The sequence below is a fragment of the Saccopteryx leptura genome, chromosome 5 (genome assembly GCF_036850995.1).
Source record: "Saccopteryx leptura isolate mSacLep1 chromosome 5, mSacLep1_pri_phased_curated, whole genome shotgun sequence".
Classification (NCBI taxonomy): domain Eukaryota; kingdom Metazoa; phylum Chordata; class Mammalia; order Chiroptera; family Emballonuridae; genus Saccopteryx; species Saccopteryx leptura.
In genome coordinates, this window is record NC_089507.1 from 5,033,097 (window position 1) to 5,056,960 (window position 23,864).

At 47.3% G+C, this 23,864-nt stretch overlaps 1 protein-coding gene across 1 annotated transcript in view; it reads left to right on the forward strand.

The window, feature by feature from the left end:
* The first annotated feature begins 7,681 nt into the window (after positions 1-7,681).
* STX18 (syntaxin 18) overlaps positions 7,682-23,864 on the forward strand; it is a 109,424-nt gene continuing 93,241 nt past the window's right edge. The window contains exon 1 of the mRNA XM_066385201.1: positions 7,682-7,962. Coding sequence (XP_066241298.1) covers positions 7,795-7,962 — 168 coding nt within the window. The 5' untranslated portion in view covers positions 7,682-7,794. The remainder of the gene's footprint in view (positions 7,963-23,864) is intronic.

The following is a 23,864-nucleotide window of genomic DNA, read 5'->3' on the forward strand; positions in this document are numbered from 1 at the left end:
CCACTAACTCCAAGTGATCTTGGACAAGTCATTTGCTTCCTCACCTGAAACACAAAGGGAGTGGGCCTGGATGACGTTTGAAGCCCTTTCCAGTCCTAAATTTCCAGAATTCTATAGCTATCCACCTACCTTAATCAGATTTATTTACTCTCTCTCTCTCTCTCTCTCTCTCTCTCACACACACACACACACACACACACAGAAAACACACCACTTTATGCTGAAGAAAGTCATAATAAACTAAGCAAAACCAAATGCCCTTCAATATCCTGTTGTGAACTATAAAATGTCCCCTAAAATCACATTTTCCCCTTGAAACAGGATGTAGGAAAATATTTTCCTATTAAACCCTTTTAAAGAGCAAAGGAAAGCATTTATTCTGCGATTTGCCATCCAACTCAATAAAAAGGAGAGGATTCGGCCGCCCCATTTACGGAAGATACCTCCAGGAAGCGAAGGTGGTAGGAGTCCAGGTGGGGACCCGAGACGCCGTGCCAACGAAGCACTGGACGTGTTTTCTGGAGGGAGTTTCCGAGTGTGCATCAAGCGGTTTATTTCTGCCGTTATGTTGGGGAAACCAGTAAATGAATTTTTATGAGGTGATTTATGAAACTCCTGGGGTGGACGGAGTGAGTGCTGGGGAGAAGTGGCCCCAACTTCCAAACCTGTGGGGATAAAGGCAGACAGCTTGAACTTTGGAAACTGTTCATTACATTGTTGCAAGTTGTATCTTTTAGGGTGGGTTAAGCGAAGCCCGATAGTTCCTTAAGAGAGATAAGAAAGGGCTGGATGGCAGAGGAAGCTCCCTGTGCTTTGGGCAGGAGAAAGCCCCTGTGAGAGGGAGTCCTTCAAGGGCTGTGCTTCCGTTTGGCTCATTTCTGCGGTCCCGGGGAGTGTTCCCAGGAGCCAGCCCAAGCATTGTGTGAGAACGGGAAATTACGGGTGGATCTCTCTTGTCCATCCAGGAAGACACGCAAAGGGTGTCCACCCAGCTCGCAATCATCCCATCTTTCTGTTGGAGCTCCCCTACACACACACACACACACACACACACACACACACACACACACACACACCCTGTGGTAGGCAGAATAATGGCTCCCCAAAGATGTCCAAATCCGAATGTCTGGGATGTTATGTTACAGGGCGAGGGCTACCTGGGGTGGCAGGTAGAATTAAGGTTATTAACCGCTGGCCTTCAGACAGGGAGGTGACCCTGGACTGCATGGGTGAGCCTCAGGTCACTACAAGGGTCCTTAAGTGTGGAAAAGAAAGGGGTTGGTGTCAGAGTGATAGGCTGTGAGAAAGACGATTGACCCTCTATTGCTGACTTTGAGGATTGAGGGAGGGGGTTACAAGCCAACAAATCTGGGAAGCTTCTAGAAGCTGGAGAAGGCAGAGAAGTGGATTCTCCCTTAGAGTTTTCAGAAAGGAACACAGTCCTGCCCACACCTGGGTTTCGGCCCAATGAGACCCATCTTGAAATTTTGACCTCTAGAACTGTAACTCCCGTGGAGGAGAGGTGGAAACCGCAGCATCTGCCGCAGCAGGCCGGCACCAGCAACACCCATACCTGAATGCCCAAGGCAGCGGCAGAGGGGTAGCAGGCCTGCAGACAGACCACACCTAGGGAACACAGAGGCCACACCCACTGGACTCCAGAGGCCACGCCCTTCTTATACACAGACAAAATGGGAAGGCAGAGAAATGCAACCCAAATGAATCAAGAGAAATCCCCAGAAAAGGACTTGAACGAGTCAGATATAACCAAATTACTGGATGCAGAGTTTAAAATAATGATTGTTAGGATGCTCAAAGATCTTAGAACAACAATAGATGGACATAACAAACACCTTAATAAAGAGATAGCAAGTATAAAAAAGGACATTGAAATAGAACTATAAGATAGCAAATTTCCATTGTTCCCACTGAGTTTGTGCCAATTTGTTACAGGAAACTAATATAGCCCCAAAGGCCCCAGCCATCAAGAGTGAGTCCGCCTGACCAGGTGGTGGTGCAGTGGATAGAGCATTGGACTGGGATGAGGAAGGACCCAGGTTCGAGACCCCAAGGTCGCCAGCTTGAGTGCGGGCTCATCTGGCTTGAGCAAGAAGTTCACCGGCTTGGACCCAAGGTCGCTGGCTCCAGCAAGGGGTTGCTCGGTCTGCTGAAGGCCCACGGTCAAGGCACATATGAGAAAGCAGTCAACGAACAACTAAGAAGTCACAACGCGCAATGAAAAACTAATGATTGATTGATGCTTCTCATCTCTCTCCATTCCTGCCTGTCTGTCCCTGTCTATCTCTGCCTCTGTAAAAAAAAAAAAAAAAAAAGAGTGAGTCCTGGCAGCCCTGTTTAAACCATATGACGCTGGATGCTGAGCCATAGCCAACTGGACCAGGGGAGGGTGTCTGTCCCAAGCTGGGCCAGTTTTTTTCCTACATGGTCAGAATTGGGTCTTGGAATTGATGCAGCTGTCACTAGAAACTTAAACTCGGGGGCTGGCAGTGGCCCATGATCAGCCACTGAGAAGTAGAGAAAGCTGGTTTGCAGAGACAATTATACTGATGGAGAGAGGGGGTGAGAAGAGGTAAGAGGGGGTGAGAGAGGTCCGTAGTATTCTAGTTCCTAGCTCCCTTCCAAGGTATAGTACAAGTATGCAGGGCAGACCTCTTACCCAGTCACTTCTTCCCACTGACATCCACAAAACAGCCAGTGTCCTCAGCTCAGAAATGTTGAGAGATCAGTTCCAACCAACCAAAACCTGCAGACTGGCTGCCCAACAACCAGACGACTACTGCTGGCTCCATGGGGCGTTGGAAGGGTGTTTGGGAGGAAAGTCCTCCTTACAGAAGCAGGAATGGTTCATAGGTATTCCTGTTTTTCATGAATTTTCCAGACAAGGCTCAGAGAGATGAAGTGACTCGCTTTAAGTCACACAGCTAGTGAGTAGGGAAGCTGGGATTTAAACCCAAGTTTTTCAGTTTCCAAATCTCAAGTAATTTTTGTTTGTTCATTTGCTTCTCCTATTACTTATTCTTGGCTAACTTTTCCCCTGGAATTCCTTTTTTTTTTTTTCCTAGAAAAAGCTCAGTGTCATGCTGGTGACTGAGGCCAGGCAGGTTCACATCGGATTCGGGCAGATGGTAGAAGAACTGGGAGCCATTCCTGTTTATTAGATTCTTGCAACGGCAGGTGAGCAAACAGGCAGGGGGAAAGCACTTCTCGTGGTGGCGGGTAAGCGATCCACACCCAGGGAAAGTACCTGAACCTTATATAGGCTACACGCGTGTCTTTCTGCCACATGATCATGCACTAGTCATGCAAAGTACAAGTGAGCAAGCCTAACACAGCTGTTTTCCCTACACTCAGAAATATCCTTGTACAATTTTTCTTATGCACCCTACAACAATTCCACAGGCATTAAAACACAGCTAACACCCTCTGGAGAGAAGAGTGAATGTGTGATATAGTCGGGCTGGTCTGGGCCTTGTAGTGTCCAGAAGCTACAAATCAGGTACAGAAGAAGGTTAACAGAATAACTTTCCATTCTCTTCTGCAGCCTCCTGTGCACCTGTGTCCACATCTGTGTGGTTCCTGGCACATAGCAGCAGAGACTGTGTACTCAGCAGCCCTTGGGCCTCTGTCTCTGCCTGATGTCCAGGCGGATGATTCCCACCCAGGAATGATGGTGAGTGAAGAATGCATCCAATAGTCTTGTTTTGGCAGATGTCTGGATATGGGTTTTATCTGTCAAGACAGGCTAGTTATGGGCCCTGGCCGGTTGGCTCAGTGGTAGAACGTCGGCCTGGCGTGCAGGAGTCCCGGGTTCGATTCCCGGCCAGGGCACACAGAAGCAGCACCCATCTGCTTCTTCACCCCTCCCCCTCTCCTTCCTCTCTGTCTCTCTCTTCCCCTCCCGCAGCCAAGGCTCCACTGGAGCAAAGTTTGCCTGGGCGCTGAGGATGGCTCTGTGGCCTCTGCCTTAGGCGCTAAAATGGCTCTGATTGCGGCAGAGAGACACCCCAAGATGAGCAGAGCATCGCCCCCTGGAGGGCATGCCGGGTGGATCCTGGTCGGGCACATGCAGGAGTCTGTCTGACTGCCTCCCCATTTCCAGCTTCGGAAAAATGCAAAAAAAAAAAAAAAAAAAAAAAAGACAGGCTAATTATGCTGCAGAAACAACCACCCCCCAATCTCCATGCACAAGAACAAAGTGTTACTTCTCGCTGCCAGCACACATCCTTGGTTGGCTGTGCTCCATGTTATCTTCACTCAGGGACCAGGAGGGTGAAACCCTGGAATATTATGGGTTGTCACAGCAGAGAGTAAAGAGAGCAGTGAAGCACATGTAATTTCTTAAATTTGCAACACATGTCACTTTTTTTTTTTAATATTTTTTTTATTCATTTTTAAGGAGATAAGGGGGAGGAGCAGGAAGCATCAATGCCCATTTGTGCCTTGACCAGGCAAGCCCAGGGTTTCTTTTTTTTGTTTAATTTTTTATTTATTTATTCATTTTTTTTAGAGAGGAGAGGGAGAGACAGAGAGAGAGAGGAGAGACAGAGAGAGAAGGGGGGAGGAGCTGGAAGCATCAACTCCCATATGTGCCTTGACCAGGCAAGCCCAGGGTTTCAAAACGGCGACCTCAGCATTTCCAGGTCAACGCTTTATCCACTGCACCACCACAGGTCAGGCACATGTCACTTTTTATGGTGAAAAAGGACCCCCTGGCCAACTTCGTCATCAATAGGTCAAGGAACTGTACTCCTCCCCTAGGGAGAGGCCCTATGAGTGGACAATGAAACAGACTACCGCAGAGGGTCTCCTGTTACTATATTGTTGTGGCAGGCTCATGATCCCAGGGGCTCAACAAACTCTGGGTTCCTGTGCCCCCCCCCCCCAGAATTCAAACTTCCAGGTATCGGGCACCCTCCATACAGAAAACACCTCCTTACATCATCTTTCCCAAGGTAGTCGGGCGAGACAATCAACCTTTCTAAGGCAGGTGACAATGACAGCATCTCGGCGGCTGGCATCGGCTTCTCACTCACAGCACGCGTCTGTCACGGGCCGTGCATGTGGAAGTGCACTACGTGCTCTCTGTGGCTGCGGCTGCACTTAAGGACTTTTCTGGAAGTCCCCAAGTGATGCTAAACTGCCTGCATCTACCCTGACTGTGCAGAGGGAACTGCAATATAACTTGCTTTTTTCAAGAGAGGAGTGCCTGGCTTAATGAATGAAACATTGTTACTTATGAAGCCTCATTTATGTACCACATCAGACTGGGCAGTTCATAGCCTCCCTGCCCTGGCCGGTTGGCTCAGTGGTAGAGCGTCGGCCTAGCGTGCGGAGGACCCGGGTTCGATTCCCAGCCAGGGCACACAGGAGAAGCACCCATTTGCTTCTCCACCCCTCCGCCGTGCTTTCCTCTCATTGGAGCAAAGATGGCCCGGGCGCTGGGGATGGCTCCTTGGCCTCTGCCCCAGGCGCTGGAGTGGCTCTGGTCGCAATATGGCGACGCCCAGGATGGGCAGAGCATCGCCCCCTGGTGGGAAGAGCGTCGCCCCTGGTGGGTGTGCCGGGTGGATCCCGGTCGGGCGCATGCGGGAGTCTGTCTGACTGTCTCTCCCTGTTTCCAGCTTCAGAAAAATTAAAAAAAAAAAAAAAAAAAAAAAATAGCCTCCCTCCCCACTGTTCTTCCTTCTCCTCCATGTCCCCTCTCAGCTCTGGGAGGTTTCAAATAGTTAGCAGTCCACTGTCAAATGAAGGTTTCTTACTCTCTCAGGTTAAAAAAGGAAAATAAAATAGTAACAAAAGCAAAAGTTCACATCTCACGGTTTGTGAGAAGACTAATGGTCTCTCCTTGGTGACTTTTCTAGGAATATTACGGTCATGTGTGCCCTTGAGAGCCTCATGTTTTGAGCTTGGGTCTCATCTCCAGTCTCTTCCGCTCTTGCAGGTCCAGAGAGAAAAAGTACACCTTTGTTCCCACCCTCTCACCCCAAGAAAACCAACCGCACCAAACACACCACTCACACTGAGGGTTTGGTGTAGTTCAGCCCTCTCTCACTCAAAGGCCCTCCCCAATGGGCTGGCTTCTTCCATGGGCTCTGGTTTCCCTCTCTCACCCTTAATTCAGTCCCCTTCACTATGTTATGCAGTTATTTAACTCTCTTCACTCTGCCTCAGGCTTACCTTTGCACAAAGACTCATCAGTGTCTCCATAAAACAAAGGGCCATTTATGCAATGCAGAGTCATTGGCAGAGATTCTGTCATCTGTTTTCTCAGTCTCTCTTACTGTTAGGCAGAAGAAAACTGGACAGGAACTTATTTTCTTGATACAGGAGGGCAGAAGCAGGTAGAGCCTGGGCTTTCCTTCTTCCTTTCAGGTACATATGTCCTTCCTTGATATCTACATATTTTTGGTAAACTTATTTAACACGATAGGTCTCACACTTTTGGTCCCAGAAGTCTTTTATACTTGTAAAGATTATTGCGGGCCCTAAAGATGAGCTTTTGTTTATACGGGTTTTATGTATTTACCATATTAGAAATGAAAACAAAAAATTTAAATATCCACTCATTTGAAAACAAAAAGGATTACATAGTAACATAAATAGTATCTATTCTTGTGAAAAAATTTCCAAAATAAACAACAATAGAACGTAGTGAGAATGGCATCGTTTTACATTTTTTGCAAATCTCTCTGTTTTGCAATATCAAAAGTCACACAGCCTCTGGAAAATTCAACGGAGTGCAACTCACGAGAGAATGAGAGTGAAAAGTCAAATGCCATCTTAGTATTATGGAAATAACTTTCATCTTGCTGACCACTCTTAGACAACCACTGTTTTAATACACATCCAAGTTGTTCATCCTCTTAAAAAAAATAAACAAATAACTTGAAATCAATGAGATCCTGAATTAAATCTGAAATTTGGTGTAGTAAGAATATTGGCTTTCAGTCAATTTAATTAACTATGGCTATATTTTAAAACTGTACATCAAGGATGAACCTGTCTCCATCTGATAAACTCTTCCGTCATCCTTCAAACCTGCCTTTTTTCTCCAATAGCGAGGCCTTCTCTGTCGGACTCTTCACCATAAATAATAACAGGAATGATAGCAACGATATTACTAACAGCGGTAACTAATTTGTATCGATCACTAGGAACCCGGCAACGCCGAAATGCACCTGCTGGCTCAAGCCTCACAGTGACACGCTGACAGCGGAAGGCCTCCGTGCCGCGCGCACCTGCTCCGCCGTGGCACTCGTGGCACCCAGATGGCCACCATCCACGTGTTCGGGCCCGCACCAGGAGAGTCCTGGCGGTCAGAGGTCAGAGTTCAGGCTGGGTCGCCTCTGGTCCCTGTCCACCTGCGCCGCGGGGCTCGGTCAGTGCGGGAGCCACGAGAAGGGGTGGCGCCTTTTGGCTTCCCTTCCCTTCCCGATCCTCTCGCTCCCGGGGCCCACACTTCCCCAAACGGGCTCCGGGATCACCCTGCGCGGTCAAGTCGGACCGGGTTTAGTGGGAGGAGAAGCCGGCGCCGCTGTGCGCCGACTCGGAGGTGGCGACGCCGCGGGAAGCCGTCACGCACACGGGCGGAGGTCGGAACCTTTTTCCTCTGGCTGCGTAAACCCCGCGGAGGCCGGAACCTTTCTTCTCGCGTCGCCGTTGGCGGGCGGAGGCGTGCAGAGACGGAACGGTCCTCCAGCGGCCAGGTTTGCACCGTGGTCGCCGGCTGCTGACGTGGGCCGGCCGGGGCCGGGGCTGTAGGTGCGGATCGTGATGGCGGTAGACATCACACTGCTGTTCCGGGCCAGCGTCAAGACCGTGAAGACTCGGAACAAAGCGCTGGGAGTGGCAGTGGGCGGCGGGGTCGATTGCAGCCGCGACGAGTTGTTCCGCCGGAGCCCCCGGCCCAAGGGCGACTTCTCCAGCCGGGCGCGCGAAGTGGTGAGCTGGTTGCTATGGAAACGGCGGGCTGGAGGTGGGGGCTGACGGGTGACGCTGACCCTAGAGACCTTTAAAGCAGACCCTCTCCCAGAAGCGTTGTGTGAAAGAAGCGCAAGTAGTCTGAAGGTGAGGGACGGGAGAGTTGATCCCAGAGAGCCGACAGCTGTCTCGAGAAAGCAACAGTCCGATTTGGGAGAACGGGACGAATGTGGGGGAACGCCAGGAAGCAGATCTCGCGCGCGCGCGCGTGTGTGTGTGGGGGGGGAGGACAGAGACGCGCGGAAGGCTCGGTTCGCAAAGTTCGTGGGCTGCTTTGTAAGTTAAGGGAGTTCGCTGTCACTGCAGACTTGGACGCCGCCAGAAAATGTCTCCAGGGCCCTGTCTCAGCACTGACCACAGGGCCTTTGCCTCTACTGTTTACTTGTCTGGTGCTCCTCCGCTCCTTTCCCCCCACACTCCGCACTGAGGTCAAAGATCATGTTCAGCCAACCTCGCCCTCCCTTCCCCTCGCTTCCTGCAGTAGCTTAGGACTCTTGCTAGGGATCAGTACGTCTCGAGACTGGATTAGGGTAAACTTTCACAAACCCTCTGTTGCAGTCATCAAACTACTGTCTCGTTCCCTGAACACAGCAGGCTTTTCTTCAGGAGAACAGGGACCTCCTCCTCCTCAAGAGCAGGAGCAGTGTTGACTGGGACTCCGAAGCGCCCATGTCCAACTCAGCGTTGCTGAGAGTATGACTGTCGCTTAGTCTATAGTATATGATTGTTGAATGAAAAAAAAAAATGAACAAATGGTTGTCTTCCTCCCTGAACTCTAAGGGGAGAGGAACTCTTTTTTTGGGGGTGGGGGAGAGAATGTTTGCCACGTTCATTTTTGTATCTTTGCCACCAAGGGTGGGTATTGTGTTTCTGTAGCTTGATGCTTGTGCAGTTCTGTCTGTACTCTTTAAGAAATAAAAAGACGAAATCACAAAAGAAGGTTCGGAGCTTTGGGAGCTGCAAGGGAGGGGCTCTGAAGCTTAAACTTCATTAATTTCATGGTGAATCCACTTCTGTTTGCCACCCAGTTCAATGCCTGATACTTCCTGACATTCAGATTTTTTTTAATGAATATATATATACATGCATGAATTAATGAGTGGCAGTTTGCAGAGGATATTCAAGCATTAGGGGTGGGAAACTGACCAGATGAATCCATTCCACCTATCAGTAAACATCTATTAAGCACCTACCTACCTACTGGCCAGCATTGTGTTAGAATAACAATTTAAAAGGACTGGTAGGGGAAACAAACATGTTAACAAAAACAAGTGCCACGAAGCCTTGTAGATGTATATATAGGGCACAGAGGAAATGTGTTTAGTTGTACGTGAGTGCCAAGAACAGCTTTATAAAGACAGTGATTCCTGAAACATCTTGAAAGAGGAATAGTGGGTCCCAGTGCAGACATGGTGGAGAAGGGCATCTCAGGCTAAGAGAAGGCATCTCATTCAATTCCAAACAAATTAGGCAGTAATGAGATTTCAGATTTTGGGGGGAGGAATGTACCTGAACAACTCCAAATGATGAATATGCCACTTGAAGTGAGAGCTTGATTAGTTAACTTACTAGGACTGTGGGACTGTTGGGGACCTTGGGAGTAGAGAGAGGACTAGGACTTGGATTTAGAAGACTTTCGTTTGAATCTCTGGGTTCTGCCACTTAGAAGTGGGTGACTTGGGCAAGTCCTATTATCTGAGTGTCATTTTCCCATTCTATAAAATGGGCATGATAAATACCCTACTTAACTGATAAAACAAGTTATTAGAATCTTATGAGACTATATTTCATAAAGAACCATACTGATTGTTATTGTTCACCTTCACCCCCAACCCCACGTAGCCTGTTAAACTGTTTTCATCATTGGTGCCAAGCTATATTCCCATAACCACTTAGCTTCCTTGTACTTATATCACTTTCTCTCAAAGGATAGCTAAGTAAGTGCGTGAAGGAATCAGTGAGAACCTCATGCAGGTACTAATAGCATCGGTGGTGGAGACAGCTGCATCCCTCTGTCAAGGTGAAACTCTGTATCAGTGATGGCAAATGTGTGGCAAGTGTGCAGCTGTTCCTCTCTCTTCCTCCTGGGACTGTGAAGCCAGTGTTCATTTCCCAGCAGCTCTGTATAGCTCAGACTATTTGGCAACATTGTGCCCCAGGCAACCCTTACCAATTGTTGGGCCTGACATTTAAGTTGAAATCTGACTGACATCTTACCTGACACATCCTAAAAATAGGACTTGTGTGCCTAAAGCTGAACCACAGGTTTTTTTCTTTATGTACTTTAAAGGATAAGTTCAAGTTGTATAGGGTTTTCATTTCATAGGTGGGAAAACTAATATCTAGGTAAGTGGAATGGCTGGGTCAGAGTCCTAATGTCTGAGGTCACAGGACAAAGTTAGAAGTGGAAGCTGGGTGTTTTAATGCTATTTATTATGCACCTCCCCCCCCCCCCATCTTCCTACCTTTACTTTCCACTATAATTTTAAACCAAAAGTTCAATATTTGGCTTTAGAATGACAGTCAGTCTTCTTAACTTAATACTGAATTTATAACTGGAGACCAAATGGTTATTTGGAGCAGAGAGACCTGAATTGGAATGCCTCTTACTTCCTTTATGAATCTGAATGTTTCTTCTTTACTATTTGAACGTGGGCAAGATACTTAACTTTAGTTTCCTCACTTCTAAAATTGAGAGATAACCTCATAAGGTTGCTATGCAGATGAAACGGGGAAAAGCATACGAGTGCCTGCACTAGTGTGGATTCTTTTGGTTGCCAGTGACAATAACCTAATCCTGTCAGTTCAGCAGAGCAGAATGGGGACACCTTGGCTCACCTAGCTGGGAAACAGAATGGAGCCTCTTTCTTTAGCTCTTATCCATAAAACCCCAGGAAAGGGCCTTCGTTGATTCTGCTTGGATCCTGAGTCCTCATTTACGGCATCAGAGGGATAAGGTTCTTCAAATGGCTCAGGTCATATGTCCACTCCAGTAGGTGGATTTGATACTGTGATTGTTGCCCGACCAGAACCTTGGAAAAGGGAGTGCTGCTTCTAGAAGTATGGTGTAAGGGATGTCGGGCAGGTAAAACCATCAACAGTGGTCTTGTCGGTGCCCGGCACAGTGCCCGATGTGCCTTCAGCTTACCTACCTAATTGTCTTCCCTCTGTGGGGAATGAACAGCTGGAATCGTGGGCGTTTGCAATGACAGGCTTCGGGTGTGGGAGTGGGACTGGAGGTGCCTCATAGTGGCAGCTGTTAATTTTTTCACTGACTTACGGTTTCAGAGGCCAAGAAAGGCACCACGTCTGAAACCAAGACCCTTCTAAAGCAGCCAGACCGGCCAGGAGCAGCAGGGGCCGGCGGAAAGCACGGGAACCGTGTTGTCGTTCAGGACCAGCCACTAAGTGGGCGGGCCATGTGACCCCCTGGCCTCAGTTTCCACATTATAAAACTGAGAGCTTAGACTAGATCACTGCAGTGCTTTCTTGTTAAACCAGGATGTTTTGATTGCATGTAAGGTAATAGTGACCCTAAGTTGTTGGTGGTTTTGTTTTCAGAGTGGATGTGCAAATGAGGTTCTCTTTATTACACACTGCTTTTGTCAAAGTTAAACATTGTTTACTTTTATTTTCTTAGAAACCACTTATCTTGAGTTCCTGGCTGGAATTCAGAGTTCTTACAGTGACCCAAAGCCAGATGACCTGGTTCCCGTGACCTCTGTGACCTCACCTCCTCTCACTGCTCTTACATTGCCCCCACAGCCTTGCCTCTTTGCCTTTCTCACACCACCTGGCACATTTCTACCTCAGGGCCTTTGCATTTGTTATTCCTTCTGCCTGGACATTTTCATCACACATTCCACATGTTTTGATCTTCTGGTCTCTGCTCAAATGTTGCCTCACTGAGACCTTCCTCATCTGCCCTTATATACTTTATATGCTTCTTCTGTCCTTTACTCTGCTTTATTCATTTCATTATCTAACATAGCGGGTATCCATTTATTTATTGTTTATCTACTGGAATATATTCTTCATGAAAATGAAGGCTTTGTGCTGTTGAGCGCGGAATCCACAGGTCCTAGGGGCGGAGGTATTCAGTCAATGTGTCTTGAATTAAGGAGTGAGTGTGAATCCACTTGTTCAGTGTTGGAGCTCTTTGATCTTCATCCAGAACTCCTTCCAGTTCTGGAAATGTGTGACTCGGAATTATTCCTCAATATCACGTGACACATATTCACATTTCATGCAGTACCTAGAGTGAGCATTAGATACATTGTAGCTTTTGTTTTATTCAAGAAGCTAAATGTATTTTATTATTAAGATTTGGTCCCTACCTTGGTCTAATGGAGCAGCAGCACATACATTGTATAACTACTCAGGTGTGAGTGACGGCTGTGATTCTCAGCCTGGCCCCTCAGGCCTGCCTTGATTTTCTTTTGAGACGTTTTGTTGACCTGTGTGCCAACTTTAGGACCTAAATGTTGAGCTGGAACCTCCTGGATTGTTATCCAGAGTAGCTGGAAAGAGACTTTATCCAAGGATTGGGTAGAGTTCTATTTAAACAGAGGATTTCAGTCAGGGGAGCAGGGTTTGAAGAAGCCACATCAGGAAACAGGTGCCAGTGATCAGGGGGAAGCCAGAATGACAGGTGATGGGGCCAAGCAGGACAGGAATAGATCAGGAAGCAATGTGGGTTCAGGGTACAGGCTTCCAACAGAATATGAACTTGTTGAGTCATAGCTTTTTTGTTGTTATATTTAGTGCAGAAACGTTTTTGCGGATGAAAGGAGGAGCAGTTGTGGTTGAGGCTCGGGGGAGGGCTGTGAGGAGAGGCTTGCTAGGCAGCCTGCCCTCTCCCAACCTCCACCTTCTAGAGAAGCCCCTTTGGAACCAACGACAGGACTCAGAGACGCACAGGTCACAGCCCATTGTATTGACGTTCTCCAAGGCCTGTGTTAGCTCAGGCTGCTGTGTTTACAGATTGTAATAACTGAGGGTGTACTGTACCCAGAACTCGGTGCTAGAGACTTTTCTTGGTATTACCAGACAGCCCTTTGTGTGGATTGTACTTCTGAATTTTTTTCCAGGACTTTGAAGACTACACCTTTTGAAATTACATTTAATAATTGGCCTAGTTCATCATTCTATACGCATTGAACACCTGGTATGTGTCAGGCATTGTGAGGACAGAAAGAAACTATGAGCCATATGTCCTGGCTCTTTGAGAATACAGAGAAAGGGTGTTTACATCTGGAGGGAGAATGAGAGGGAACCTCAGAAAGTGATAATCAGGTTTGACCTTGAAGGGTGGTGGCCGTCGCACCAGGCAGAGGAAGGGGTTAGACCACATTCCCGGCAGAGGCAGAGGAGGGTAGAGCAGCAGGGTGACCGTGGGGAGCAGAGACAGGACTGGGGGCTGGACCCCTTTCCCGGAAGAGGCCCGGGGGACGGTCAGAATGGCGGGAGGGAGGCCGTGCGGACGGGCTGAGAGCGGGGTTGGCCATTTCGGCCCACAGGCCAAAGCTGCCTCTGCCTGTGTTTGCACGCGAAGGTTTATTGGGGTGCACGCGTGTTCATTTGTGCACATGTAGGCTGGATGCACCGGTGCTGGAACGACAGAGCAGCAGCTTGCGAAGGCCTGCAGAACCTGTCAGGTTTGCTGTTTGGCCCTTTAGAAAAAAGGTTCTCAACCCTCAGGCAAAAGTATCGTTGTCGGCGCTCTGAGCAGTTCAGACCCGATGTTCTGAGCTTCGCAAGCAGAGGCACGGGAGGGTCCTGCTTGTGTTTTAAAATGAGCAGCAGCTTTGGAGATGGGTTTGGAGTGGGGCAAGACCGACACAGAAGGGCTAATTAGGCGGCTGTCACAGTGGGTGCCGGGAAAGCCGACAGCAAGTGACAGTAGGCTTGCACAGGAGTGGATGGGTAAGTAGATATTTAGGAGGTAGACTCAACTAACGTTTTTAATTTGTGGGGTTAGAGCGAGTAAGAGGTAAGACAGTTCCCAGTGTGCTGATTGTGAAGTTGAATGGTAACAGATACCAGGGTGACTGTTTTTCAGAGGTGGAGCAGAGCGCAAGTGACTCACACTGTCCTCCTTCCCAGCTCCAAGCAGCAGAGAGTAGATCCGAGGAGCCAGCGGACGCTGGAGGTGTATTCAGACAGCAGAGGGTGGGGGCTAACTCGCATGGTCCTGTTTCCTGGTCAGCCTGGATTGCAGAGTGAGCTAGAACCAGGGGGCTCTCCCTCTTGGGCCTGGTTAGAGCTCGGAGACTGTTGAGTCTACAGATAAGGTACTCGGTACAGTTGACTGAAGAGCACGGGCTGGACCGGCATGGGCCACTCGCACACAGATTTAGGAAAGTAAGTATGCAGTCAGTTCTTCATAGTCCTGCTTTCATACCCCCAGGTCTTGATGATTGGAACACAGTATTTTTTTCTTGGAGGTTGGGAATCCTTGCATGCAGATAGCCAGCTTTTATGCCCTGTTCCACCCCATTTTATAGGGCACCTGAGCATCTGCGGATTTTGGTATCCGTGAGAGGTCCCGCAGTCAAGCCCTTGCCAGTACTAGGGATGACTTCAGTTGATCTTTAGGAAAGTCAGGAGTTAACGCGGACTTCTGACTGCACAGGGTGTCACCCCCAGCCCCTGCCCCCGCTCTTCGAGGGTCAGCCTGCTGCATGGAGACTTGAGGCCTGCCTCACAGATCCAGCAAACGCTGGCTGGGCCTTCTTCATGTGGTGAGAACCGTGAGGCCAGGCAGCCTTGCCAGCCTGCAGGTGGGGATGGAGACTCCACAGGGCCCTTCTGTGGGCCAGGCTCTTGTGCAGGGTTTCGTCTGCCCAGTGAGCTTTCTTCAAACAAACCCATCTAGGTGGTAACGGTTGTATCACATAGTGCAGAGGCGTGGTTCTCCGGAACAGCTGGTTCCTTTTCTCCTTCGTGCCAAGAAAAGACTGGGTCAGAGTCCCCTCTTCCCTCGGTGTCTAGTTGGCAGGTCACCAACAGTTCATTGTATCACATACTAGGACAGGGCTGCCAAAACGGGTCTCCGCGGGTGACACTTGAAACGAGTTCTTCCTGCCCACGGTCCTGCTCTGCTGGCAAGTCTGAGAGCCAGATTTCTCTACGTACCGAGGGTGGGACTGTCCCTCAGGACAGATGCCACCGGGCTCACATCAGCTCGTGTAGGAGTTAGAATATCAGTTTATTCATTTACTTTGAGCACTATAACTAATAAGAGGATACAGACTTCTCTACATACCGAGGGTGGGACCGTCCCTCAGGACAGATGCCACCGGGCTCACATCAGCTCATGTAGAAGTTAGAATATCAGTTTATTCATTTACTTTGAGCACTATAACTAATAAGAGGATACAGACTTCTCTACGTACCGAGGGTGGGACCGTCCCTCAGGACAGATGCCACCGGGCTCACATCAGCTCGTGTAGAAGTTAGAATATCAGTTTATTCATTTACTTTGAGCACTATAACTAATAAGAGGATACAGACTTCTCTACATACCGAGGGTGGGACCGTCCCTCAGGACAGATGCCACCGGGCTCACATCAGCTCGTGTAGAAGTTAGAATATCAGTTTATTCATTTACTTTGAGCACTATAACTAATAAGAGGACACAGATTTCTCTACGTACCGAGGGTGGGACCGTCCCTCAGGACAGATGCCACCGGGCTCACATCAGCTCGTGTAGAAGTTAGAATATCAGTTTATTCATTTACTTTGAGCACTATAACTAATAAGAGGATACAGACTTCTCTACATACCGAGGGTGGGACCGTCCATCAGGACAGATGCCACCGGGCTCACATCAGCTCGTGTAGAGGTTAGAATATCAGTGTATTTATTTACTTGGAGCACTATAACTAATAAGTAATAAGAGGACACAGATTTTGGAACACCATTATATATATTTTGAGCTTCAGCTACAGGTCATGAACTCTGGTAAGGACTTTATATACCTGATCTCATTTAATTTTCCTCTTTTTTAGGGGATAGAAACATTATTTGGTTTTACAATGTATTACAAATAGTATAGTAAAATTCATATATACTTGATGTTTGAGATTTCTTTTTACATGGAAATCCACTGGGCTCCCTCTGGTGGGTGAAGTATCAGCAAAGTCTGCAATGGTTAGTGATGGCTTCTATTATGAAAAATGTAATGTGTTTAAAACATGTGAGGTTGAAAGTTGACTTAAAATGAGGCCTTTTTGCATCCTCTCTAAAAGAATGAATGAACTGGAAGAATGGACGTATGACGTGTTGAATGAACTCGTGGAACTTGGATATGAGAGCTTGTTGTAGTCTTAAACTCAGCAGAATTTTTTTCTTCCCAACTTTCAGGATCTCGAGGTCTGTAAATACTAGAGTTTGCCAGCTCCTACTTGTCACAGTGTAGCGCATGCCTGTCTGTCAGGACTTTCTTACTGCGCTCGGGAACTGTATTCATGTCATGTTATTGTACAGAATTCCTGTTCAATTTTAGACAGAGGATGAGAAAGCCCTGGGAGCATGAACATTTGCCTTTTAGTCTTAGGAGAAGTGACAGACAGCCACATATTTGATTCAGAGACATTGAGAAAAGAATTAAAAAGCAGAAGTTTGAATTATATAAATACCTCTGGACTTTGCCATTAATTCGCTATGTGATTTTGGAGAACTCACATAGCCTCCTTTTTGTTTTTTGTTCATTTTGTTTCTCACTTGTCTTGTTTGTTTAATGAGGGGCTTTGGCTCCATAATCCTTACGGACCTTCTCAGCACGGGATCCGTGACTCAGTTTTCTCCTTTCCCAAAGTCCCGGATGTATTTGTAAATGCTTTCTGCAGTGGTCCCACCCAGTCAATGCCTTGTGCTATTCCTCCCTGCCCCGCCCTGAGTTCCTACGTACTCAGGATTTTCACCTAGATGAAACGGTAGTTTTGTTTTCAAAGTCGTCATTTGGGATGTTTCCATAATGTAGTTGATTTAATAGTGATTATATATTCTTATGATTGACTTGCATCAGCGGGACATGCTGTTGAGGTTGACTTATTTTTAAAATCTGATTTTAAAAGTACCAAGAGCTCATTAAACTGAATAAAGAAGAAAATAAAGTTCATGTAGAATGACCGGAAATCGCCACTGTTAGAATGGTGGTGTAGAACGTTCCAGCCAATTCTCCCGTTGAACAGAGACGGAATTTTTCTACAGTGCTGTTGTGGAGCCCCTCTTTTTTTTCTTGCCATTTTTTTTGTTTTACTTACAATGTATTGTGTGCATATTTCAATGCCCGTACATGCTGTTCTGTGTCACCAATTTATTTGTCTGCGTAACCACTGAAAATAACATCGCACAATGTATGATATTTACCTGAACCCCTGTTGAGAGATCTTTAGGCTGCTTTCAGTTTATCACTAATTTAAATACTACATTACAACCAAATTTGTCTCAAATTTACAATCTTTCAAAATTGTATTTATTGATTGCTTTTAGGGAGGAAGAGAGATAGAGAAACATTGATCTGTTGCTCCACTTATTTATGCTGTCATTGGTTGATTCCTGCATGTGCCCTGACCGGGGATCGAACCTGCAACCTTGGCGGTTTGGGACGACCCTCTAACCAACTGAGCTACGCGGCCAGGGCACAAATTTATAATCTCTTAAAATAAAAAGGCAAAATTTGTAAATTCACCTTACTCGTTTTCTTTTGTCCTAACATTGATAAAAGGAAAATATCCCTAATTTTTTGGAGAGTGTTGACTGTATTAGAACTTCTTAGTGCCGGAGAAGCGGAGGAAGGAAGGGGGTGATGATCAGGGTGAGGCTGGTCAAGAAAGCTCTCACATGGGCGCGGGGTCTTGAAAAGCAGGTACGTTGGCGGGGGAGGTGAGCGTGACCGTGGGGCGTCTCAGGGACAGCGAGGAGGCCGGCCGTCCGGTCAGCGGGTGCCTGCTGGCTAGCATGCGGAAGGAACTTGGGACGGCTTTATGGCCCCCAGAACAGATCGCAGCAGGCTTCCAGAGCTTTTGTACAGGGTAAATGTACACAAACCAGCGGCCAGTCTGTATCTAATTAGTGACCACTTAAAATGTAATGGAAACATTTGCAGTAGTAACAAAGCATTTTTAGAAACAACCTTAGTAAGAATTGTAACTGTCCCCCTTAAGCCACAATTTTGTAGAGAAGCAGAAGACTTGACTAGGTAGAGAAACGTGTTGTGTATGAGAAGGGAAGAGAAAGTGCTGTCAAGACATCGTTTTCTCCTAAACTGATTTGTAGACTTACCACTTTAATCCGAATTTCAACAGACATTTTTGAGAGGAGCCTGAAAATTGTTCTGAAATTCATCTAGAAAAAAGATGTGTGAAAATAGTTCATCAGATTTTGAAGAACAGTGAAAGAATGTCCTGTTGGGGGAACTAGCTTTACCAGATATTAAAACATTTTAAAGCCCAAAATTAATATTGTATGTATGGATCAACCACTGAAGCCTGTTAGACGGTGTGTATGTGCCTGTGCGCTTGTCTTGGTAAAGGAGGCATTGTCAACCAGCAGAAAAAGGTTTCTTCAGTGAGGACTTGGGGACAACTGGCTGGCATTGAATAAAAAACTTTTTTTAAGGTCCTTATCTCTTAAACATACGCACATTACAATAAGTTTTTAAGTGGACTAAAGATTTCATTATAAAAGCAAATCTGAAGGAGGTGAATATAAATACCAACCTATCTTCTAGAAGTGGGAGGTCTTTCTGAGTTTAAAACTTAGCAGCACTCGTAATGTCGGTGCTGATTTTCACTGTGAGAGTGATGGCCCCATCACAGGCAGTTTACAGAGAAGTAGCGTTATTTCAAGTACAGACGTTTTTAGGTAAATATGGCATGTGTTAAAGAGAATGTCATTACATAAAAAGAATTGCTTACCTTATCATAGTAGCTTTAAAAAAGGACTACCCAAACCAGGTACAATTAAAACTGCATATACAACATAGAGAACACTCTAGGTGTGGAAATAACAATGGGAAGGGGATACACCAGAATGTTAACAATGACTATTTCTGCACGATGAGACTCGGGGCGAAGAGTTTTTCTGCTTCTATCATCTTGAATTTCTTCAATGAGTACATACTTTTTTTTTTTTTTTCTGAAGCTGGAAACAGGGAGAGACAGTCAGACAGACTCCCGCATGCGCCCGACCGGGATCCACCCTGCACGCCCACCAGGGGCGACGCTCTGCCCACCAGGGGGCGATGCTCTGCCCATCCTGGGCGTCGCCATGTTGCTACCAGAGCCACTCTAGCGCCTGAGGCAGAGGCCACAGAGCCATCCCCAGCGCCCGGGCCATCTTTGCTCCAATGGAGCCTTGGCTGCGGGAGGGGAAGAGAGAGACAGAGAGGAAAGCGCGGCGGAGGGGTGGAGAAGCAAATGGGCGCTTCTCCTGTGTGCCCTGGCCGGGAATCGAACCCGGGTCCTCCGCACGCTAGGCCGACGCTCTACCGCTGAGCCAACCGGCCAGGGCCATACTTCTTTTGAAATGAAAAGCAGAGCAGAAGCAGCAAAACTCTCAGAAGACGAGTTATTATTGAGATGCTGTGGTAGGAAATGAGAATTAATATCTTTTGATTAGGAAAATGTCGTGAGTAAGCAGTATCTAATTATATATTAAATGCACAGCGGAGGGGGTCCCTATTTAAAGGAAGTCTGCGGTGAAACATTTAGTAGGGGGAGTAATTTTCCTGTAACTCAGCTGGGCGTTTGGTTCCTTAACCCATACAGGAAAATCATCCACAAATGTTGCATTGATGTCTCAGCTCTCTAGTTGTCATTCTAAAAAATAATAAACCATAATAATAGCTACCACTTGTTGAGCACGTACTCTACCTGGCACTGGCTGAAAGCTCTATAATTGAGTTGACTATCCTGGCAAGTTAGGTTCCTTGACTCAAGAAGAAACTGAGGTTCAGAAGGTTAAGTGACCTGCCCAGGGTGATGTAACCACGATGGGGCTGTGTACCTCGATGGCCTCCCGCCCCTCCAGGCTCTTGGAGGGGATGGATGTCCATGTGGGAGTGCCCTCCCAGGACTGGGGGGCTGCACTCCGCCTGGAATTCCGCAGGCCAGACCCCTGGTCGTTTTCTCTCTGGCCTGTTGTCAGACGGTCTGCTGTCTTTAGGAGTATGTTTTGGTCTATAAATCATATACATTTGAAAGTACCTGACTAGCCTTCGGGGGAATACAGCTGCCTCCAAACCAAATTTTTTTCTTAAATCAACAGTTATCTTTTTAAAAATTTATTTTTATTTTTAAAGCAAGAGGAAGGGGGAGAGAGAGGGTGTGAGGGAAGGAAAGAGAGAGAGAGAGCGCTCGATTTGCTGTCCCATTTATTTATGCATTCTTTTGCTGACTCTTGTATGTGCCCTGCCTGGGGATCAGACCACAATGTATTGGCATAATGCTCTCTAACCAGCTGAGCTAACCAGTCAGGGCAACAGTATACAGATTTATTTATTTTTCTGTATTTTAATACACTGCTCACAAAAAAATTAGGGGATATTTTATCGCTTCATATTCATTTTGAAATACCCCCTAATTTTTGTGAGCAGTATAGTTAATGTATTTCTACAGGTAGTGTTGAAGTATGCTCTTGGGGAAAGGGGAAAAAGATTTTTGGTTTTAGTAAAATCATGAGAAGGAAGAAGACCCGACTTATGCGTTCTGGACATTCAAAAAGTGTATTTCCTTTTTCTGTCTTTTGGGCACTGTCTTGTTATTTTGTTTATTTGTTCATTCAACAGTCATCCTATGGAGCACTTCGGAGCTGAGATGACTTTTCAGAATTGTCCAGTGAGGCAGGGGCCCGGCCTCGGAAACCCCCGCAGTGGCCAGCCATGGGTGGGGATCCCCCTCGCCCCTTGGATAGGGCCCTAACCGTGGTGACCCAGGCGGCTTCCTTCTGCCAGGAAGCTTCAGCAGGCAGTTCTGGGAGCCAAGGGAGAGGAGGGCCTCGCTCCTGAGGGCACTGTGGTGCCACACGGCCGTGCAGGGTGCTTGTGGGGCGGAAGGAGGTGCTGGATGTGACGCCGCTAGCACTGACCTTGTGCAGCACACATCCCCATTAGATGGCAACTCCTTTATCATCGACTGACATCTGTTGTGTCCCTATGAGAAAAGAAGGCACTTAGACTGCTGTGCGGGATATGAAGATGAGTGAGACTTCCCTCTGGCCCTCAGGATGCTTACAGTCTAGAAGGGGGCGTGCATCTATTCACTCAGTAGACATTTCTTGAGCTCCTGCTGTAGACCATGCCCTGTTTTGGCCCCTGGATGCTTACAGTCTAGAAGGGGGCATGCATCTATTCACTCAGTAGACATTTCTTGAGTTCCTGCTGTAGACCATGCCCTGTTTTGGCCCCTGGGAATAGAGCCACGCTAAGACAGGGGAAATCTCCACTTTTGTGAAGTTTGTATTCTAATGGGAAACTTACAGTAAATAAGCAAACAGATACCTAAAAATATTTATGTCAGGCAGTGATAAGGAAACTCGTCAGTGTAAGATATACTCATGTAATTAGAGAAGGCTTCAAAAGAGGAGCTTGAGTTAAGAGGACAGAGGTTACTTCTGGGTGAGGTTGGGAGGAGAGACTTCATGGAAGAGGTGACGTGGAGGGGAGACGCGGTCATTTTAGACACTGTTGTCTTCATACAGTGTCAGGGTGGTTGGCTCTTGCAGACTGTCATGACAGTTTTGGCGGCCCGGCACCGGTCTGTGGACTGGCAGTTGAAGACCATGGCCACATGTGATCCCTGGCCCTGCTCTCCACCCTTCCCTCTCTGCCGTCGCCCCAGCAGGCTGAGCTCTCTGCAGGGTGTGACTGGGTTTCCTCGCTCTCCGACTTCTGGCCGGGTTCAGCCAATGGGAGGCTCAGCAGGAGAGGAAGGGCAGGAAGACAGGTGTTGGTTTGGGAGCTGGGCAGAGGCTTGGCGTCCACAGTCCCGTGGTTTGGGTTAGGGGTCTGCCCAGCAGCCCTCCAGTTTCTCTCTCTGTCTGCCAAGCATCTGTAGGCCGGGTGGGTTTAGCCCCTGGGCTGGTCCCGGCCCGCAGTGGACAGGATTGCGCTGCAGCCCCACGCCTGAAAGCCAGCTCCAGGGAGTCCCCCGTGGGCAGAGCTTTGGGCAGTACGTCTCTGCCTTTTTGTTTAAGGTGGTTTTACAGAAGACGTATTTCTCCTTCTCCTCCTTTCTAGCTCAGGGTTGCAACAGGCAGAAGCCAAGAATTTTAGGCTCAGCCAGATTTTCTCTCCGCAATGTGGCAGTTCGTACTCTCTTCCAAATCGGACCTGAAGGGTTGAGGTGGTAAATGGCTCGTGTGGCATTTCTGACTATAAATCCGAACTGCAGTGGAGTCTGTAACCCATTATCAGATTCTGAACCAAGCTGCCTTGTCTCTCTCCTGTTTTTGTTTCACTGCAAACGTGTGTTTTTATTCTGTCAGTGGACAGTTTACATACCTAATATGCCTAATATTAAGAGGGAATTATATAATGAATACTTGATGTGAAGGGACTAGTTAAATACTTCAAGGGATTCCATTAAAGCCATAAGGAAATTACATTTAATTTTAAATGGTAGAAAGATTTTTTTAAAGTTATTGCTATTAAGCATGTATTACACATACTCAAACCCATTTTTGCAAATGAATTCCCAAAGCACAATTCATCTTTATACAGGTGGGAAGGAAGTATTCCTGCAGAGTATGTGGTTTGATGTCTTCTTCTTAACTGTGGGGAGAAGCATACTTTTCCAAAGACTAGAATGTGATGGTTGATTGGATACTTTTGCAGTTATTGGCTTTTAGTTCTACCTCTTGAAATAAGAAAAAAATATATAAATGGGTCCCCAGATGAAGGTGTGGTGAGTACTCTATAGCCCTAATTGACTCCAGACATAGAGGCCGTGATTTGTAAGCAAGCAGTGACAAGAGGAAGTTAAATCAAAATTAAATTAAGGAAAGGAAATAAATTAAAAAAAAAAAGATATCAAGGCGAGATGATGAATTTTCTGAAAGCTTCTAAATACCTATCTGTGGGCAAGTGGGAAGTCTGTGAATATACCCCAGTTATGTCCAAGGATGAAATCTGGAAACATTTCTGTCCTAGAAAAGACCTCCTTTTTATGAAAGTCTTTCTTTATAGTCGTTACTTGGTACAGTACAGGCATATTTGCTTCTATATTTTTCCATGACTCACTGTCAGTAAAAATCAGTATCTCCCATGATGCACACGAGGTGATATTTTTGGAGGATTGGCTCTTTTCTGTTTATATTTGACATTCTGTTGTAGTTGTAGCTTATGCAAATAAAGCAGTGGGAATTGGGGCCTGCCAGACACCCGTCCACAGTGCCCTCCCATTTTGCAGTTGAGACGGACAACTTTTCCTGAGTCAAGAGGGTGGGGACCGCGTTCCACTCCCCTTCCCGGCGCAGAGCGCAGAGCACAGAGCACAGAGCTGACGCGTGTTTGCCAAGTGAATCAAGTGAACTAAAGCCCGGTGCTTCCTTTCTTTCTCACCCATCCCACTGTGACCCTGTGGGTTCCGACCCTCACCGTCCTGAGCCACAGCTCAGCAGCTCTGGGTCCGGCCCCCAGCCTGAGCTGAGCCACTGCGTGGAAAATGCCCTTCTCGTCAGCTTGCTCAGAAGCCAGCGCGTTTGGCCCTGCACAACCCCACACGCCCCTTCTCGGGTGTCTGGCTGGTGTTCGAAGGGCCCTATGAAGCTGGCCTGCCCTCTTTCCTGCCCAGCGTTACAGCCTGCGCCCCCTGGTCATCCCACCAGCTCCGCCAGGCGCCTCTGCCTTCTCGCCC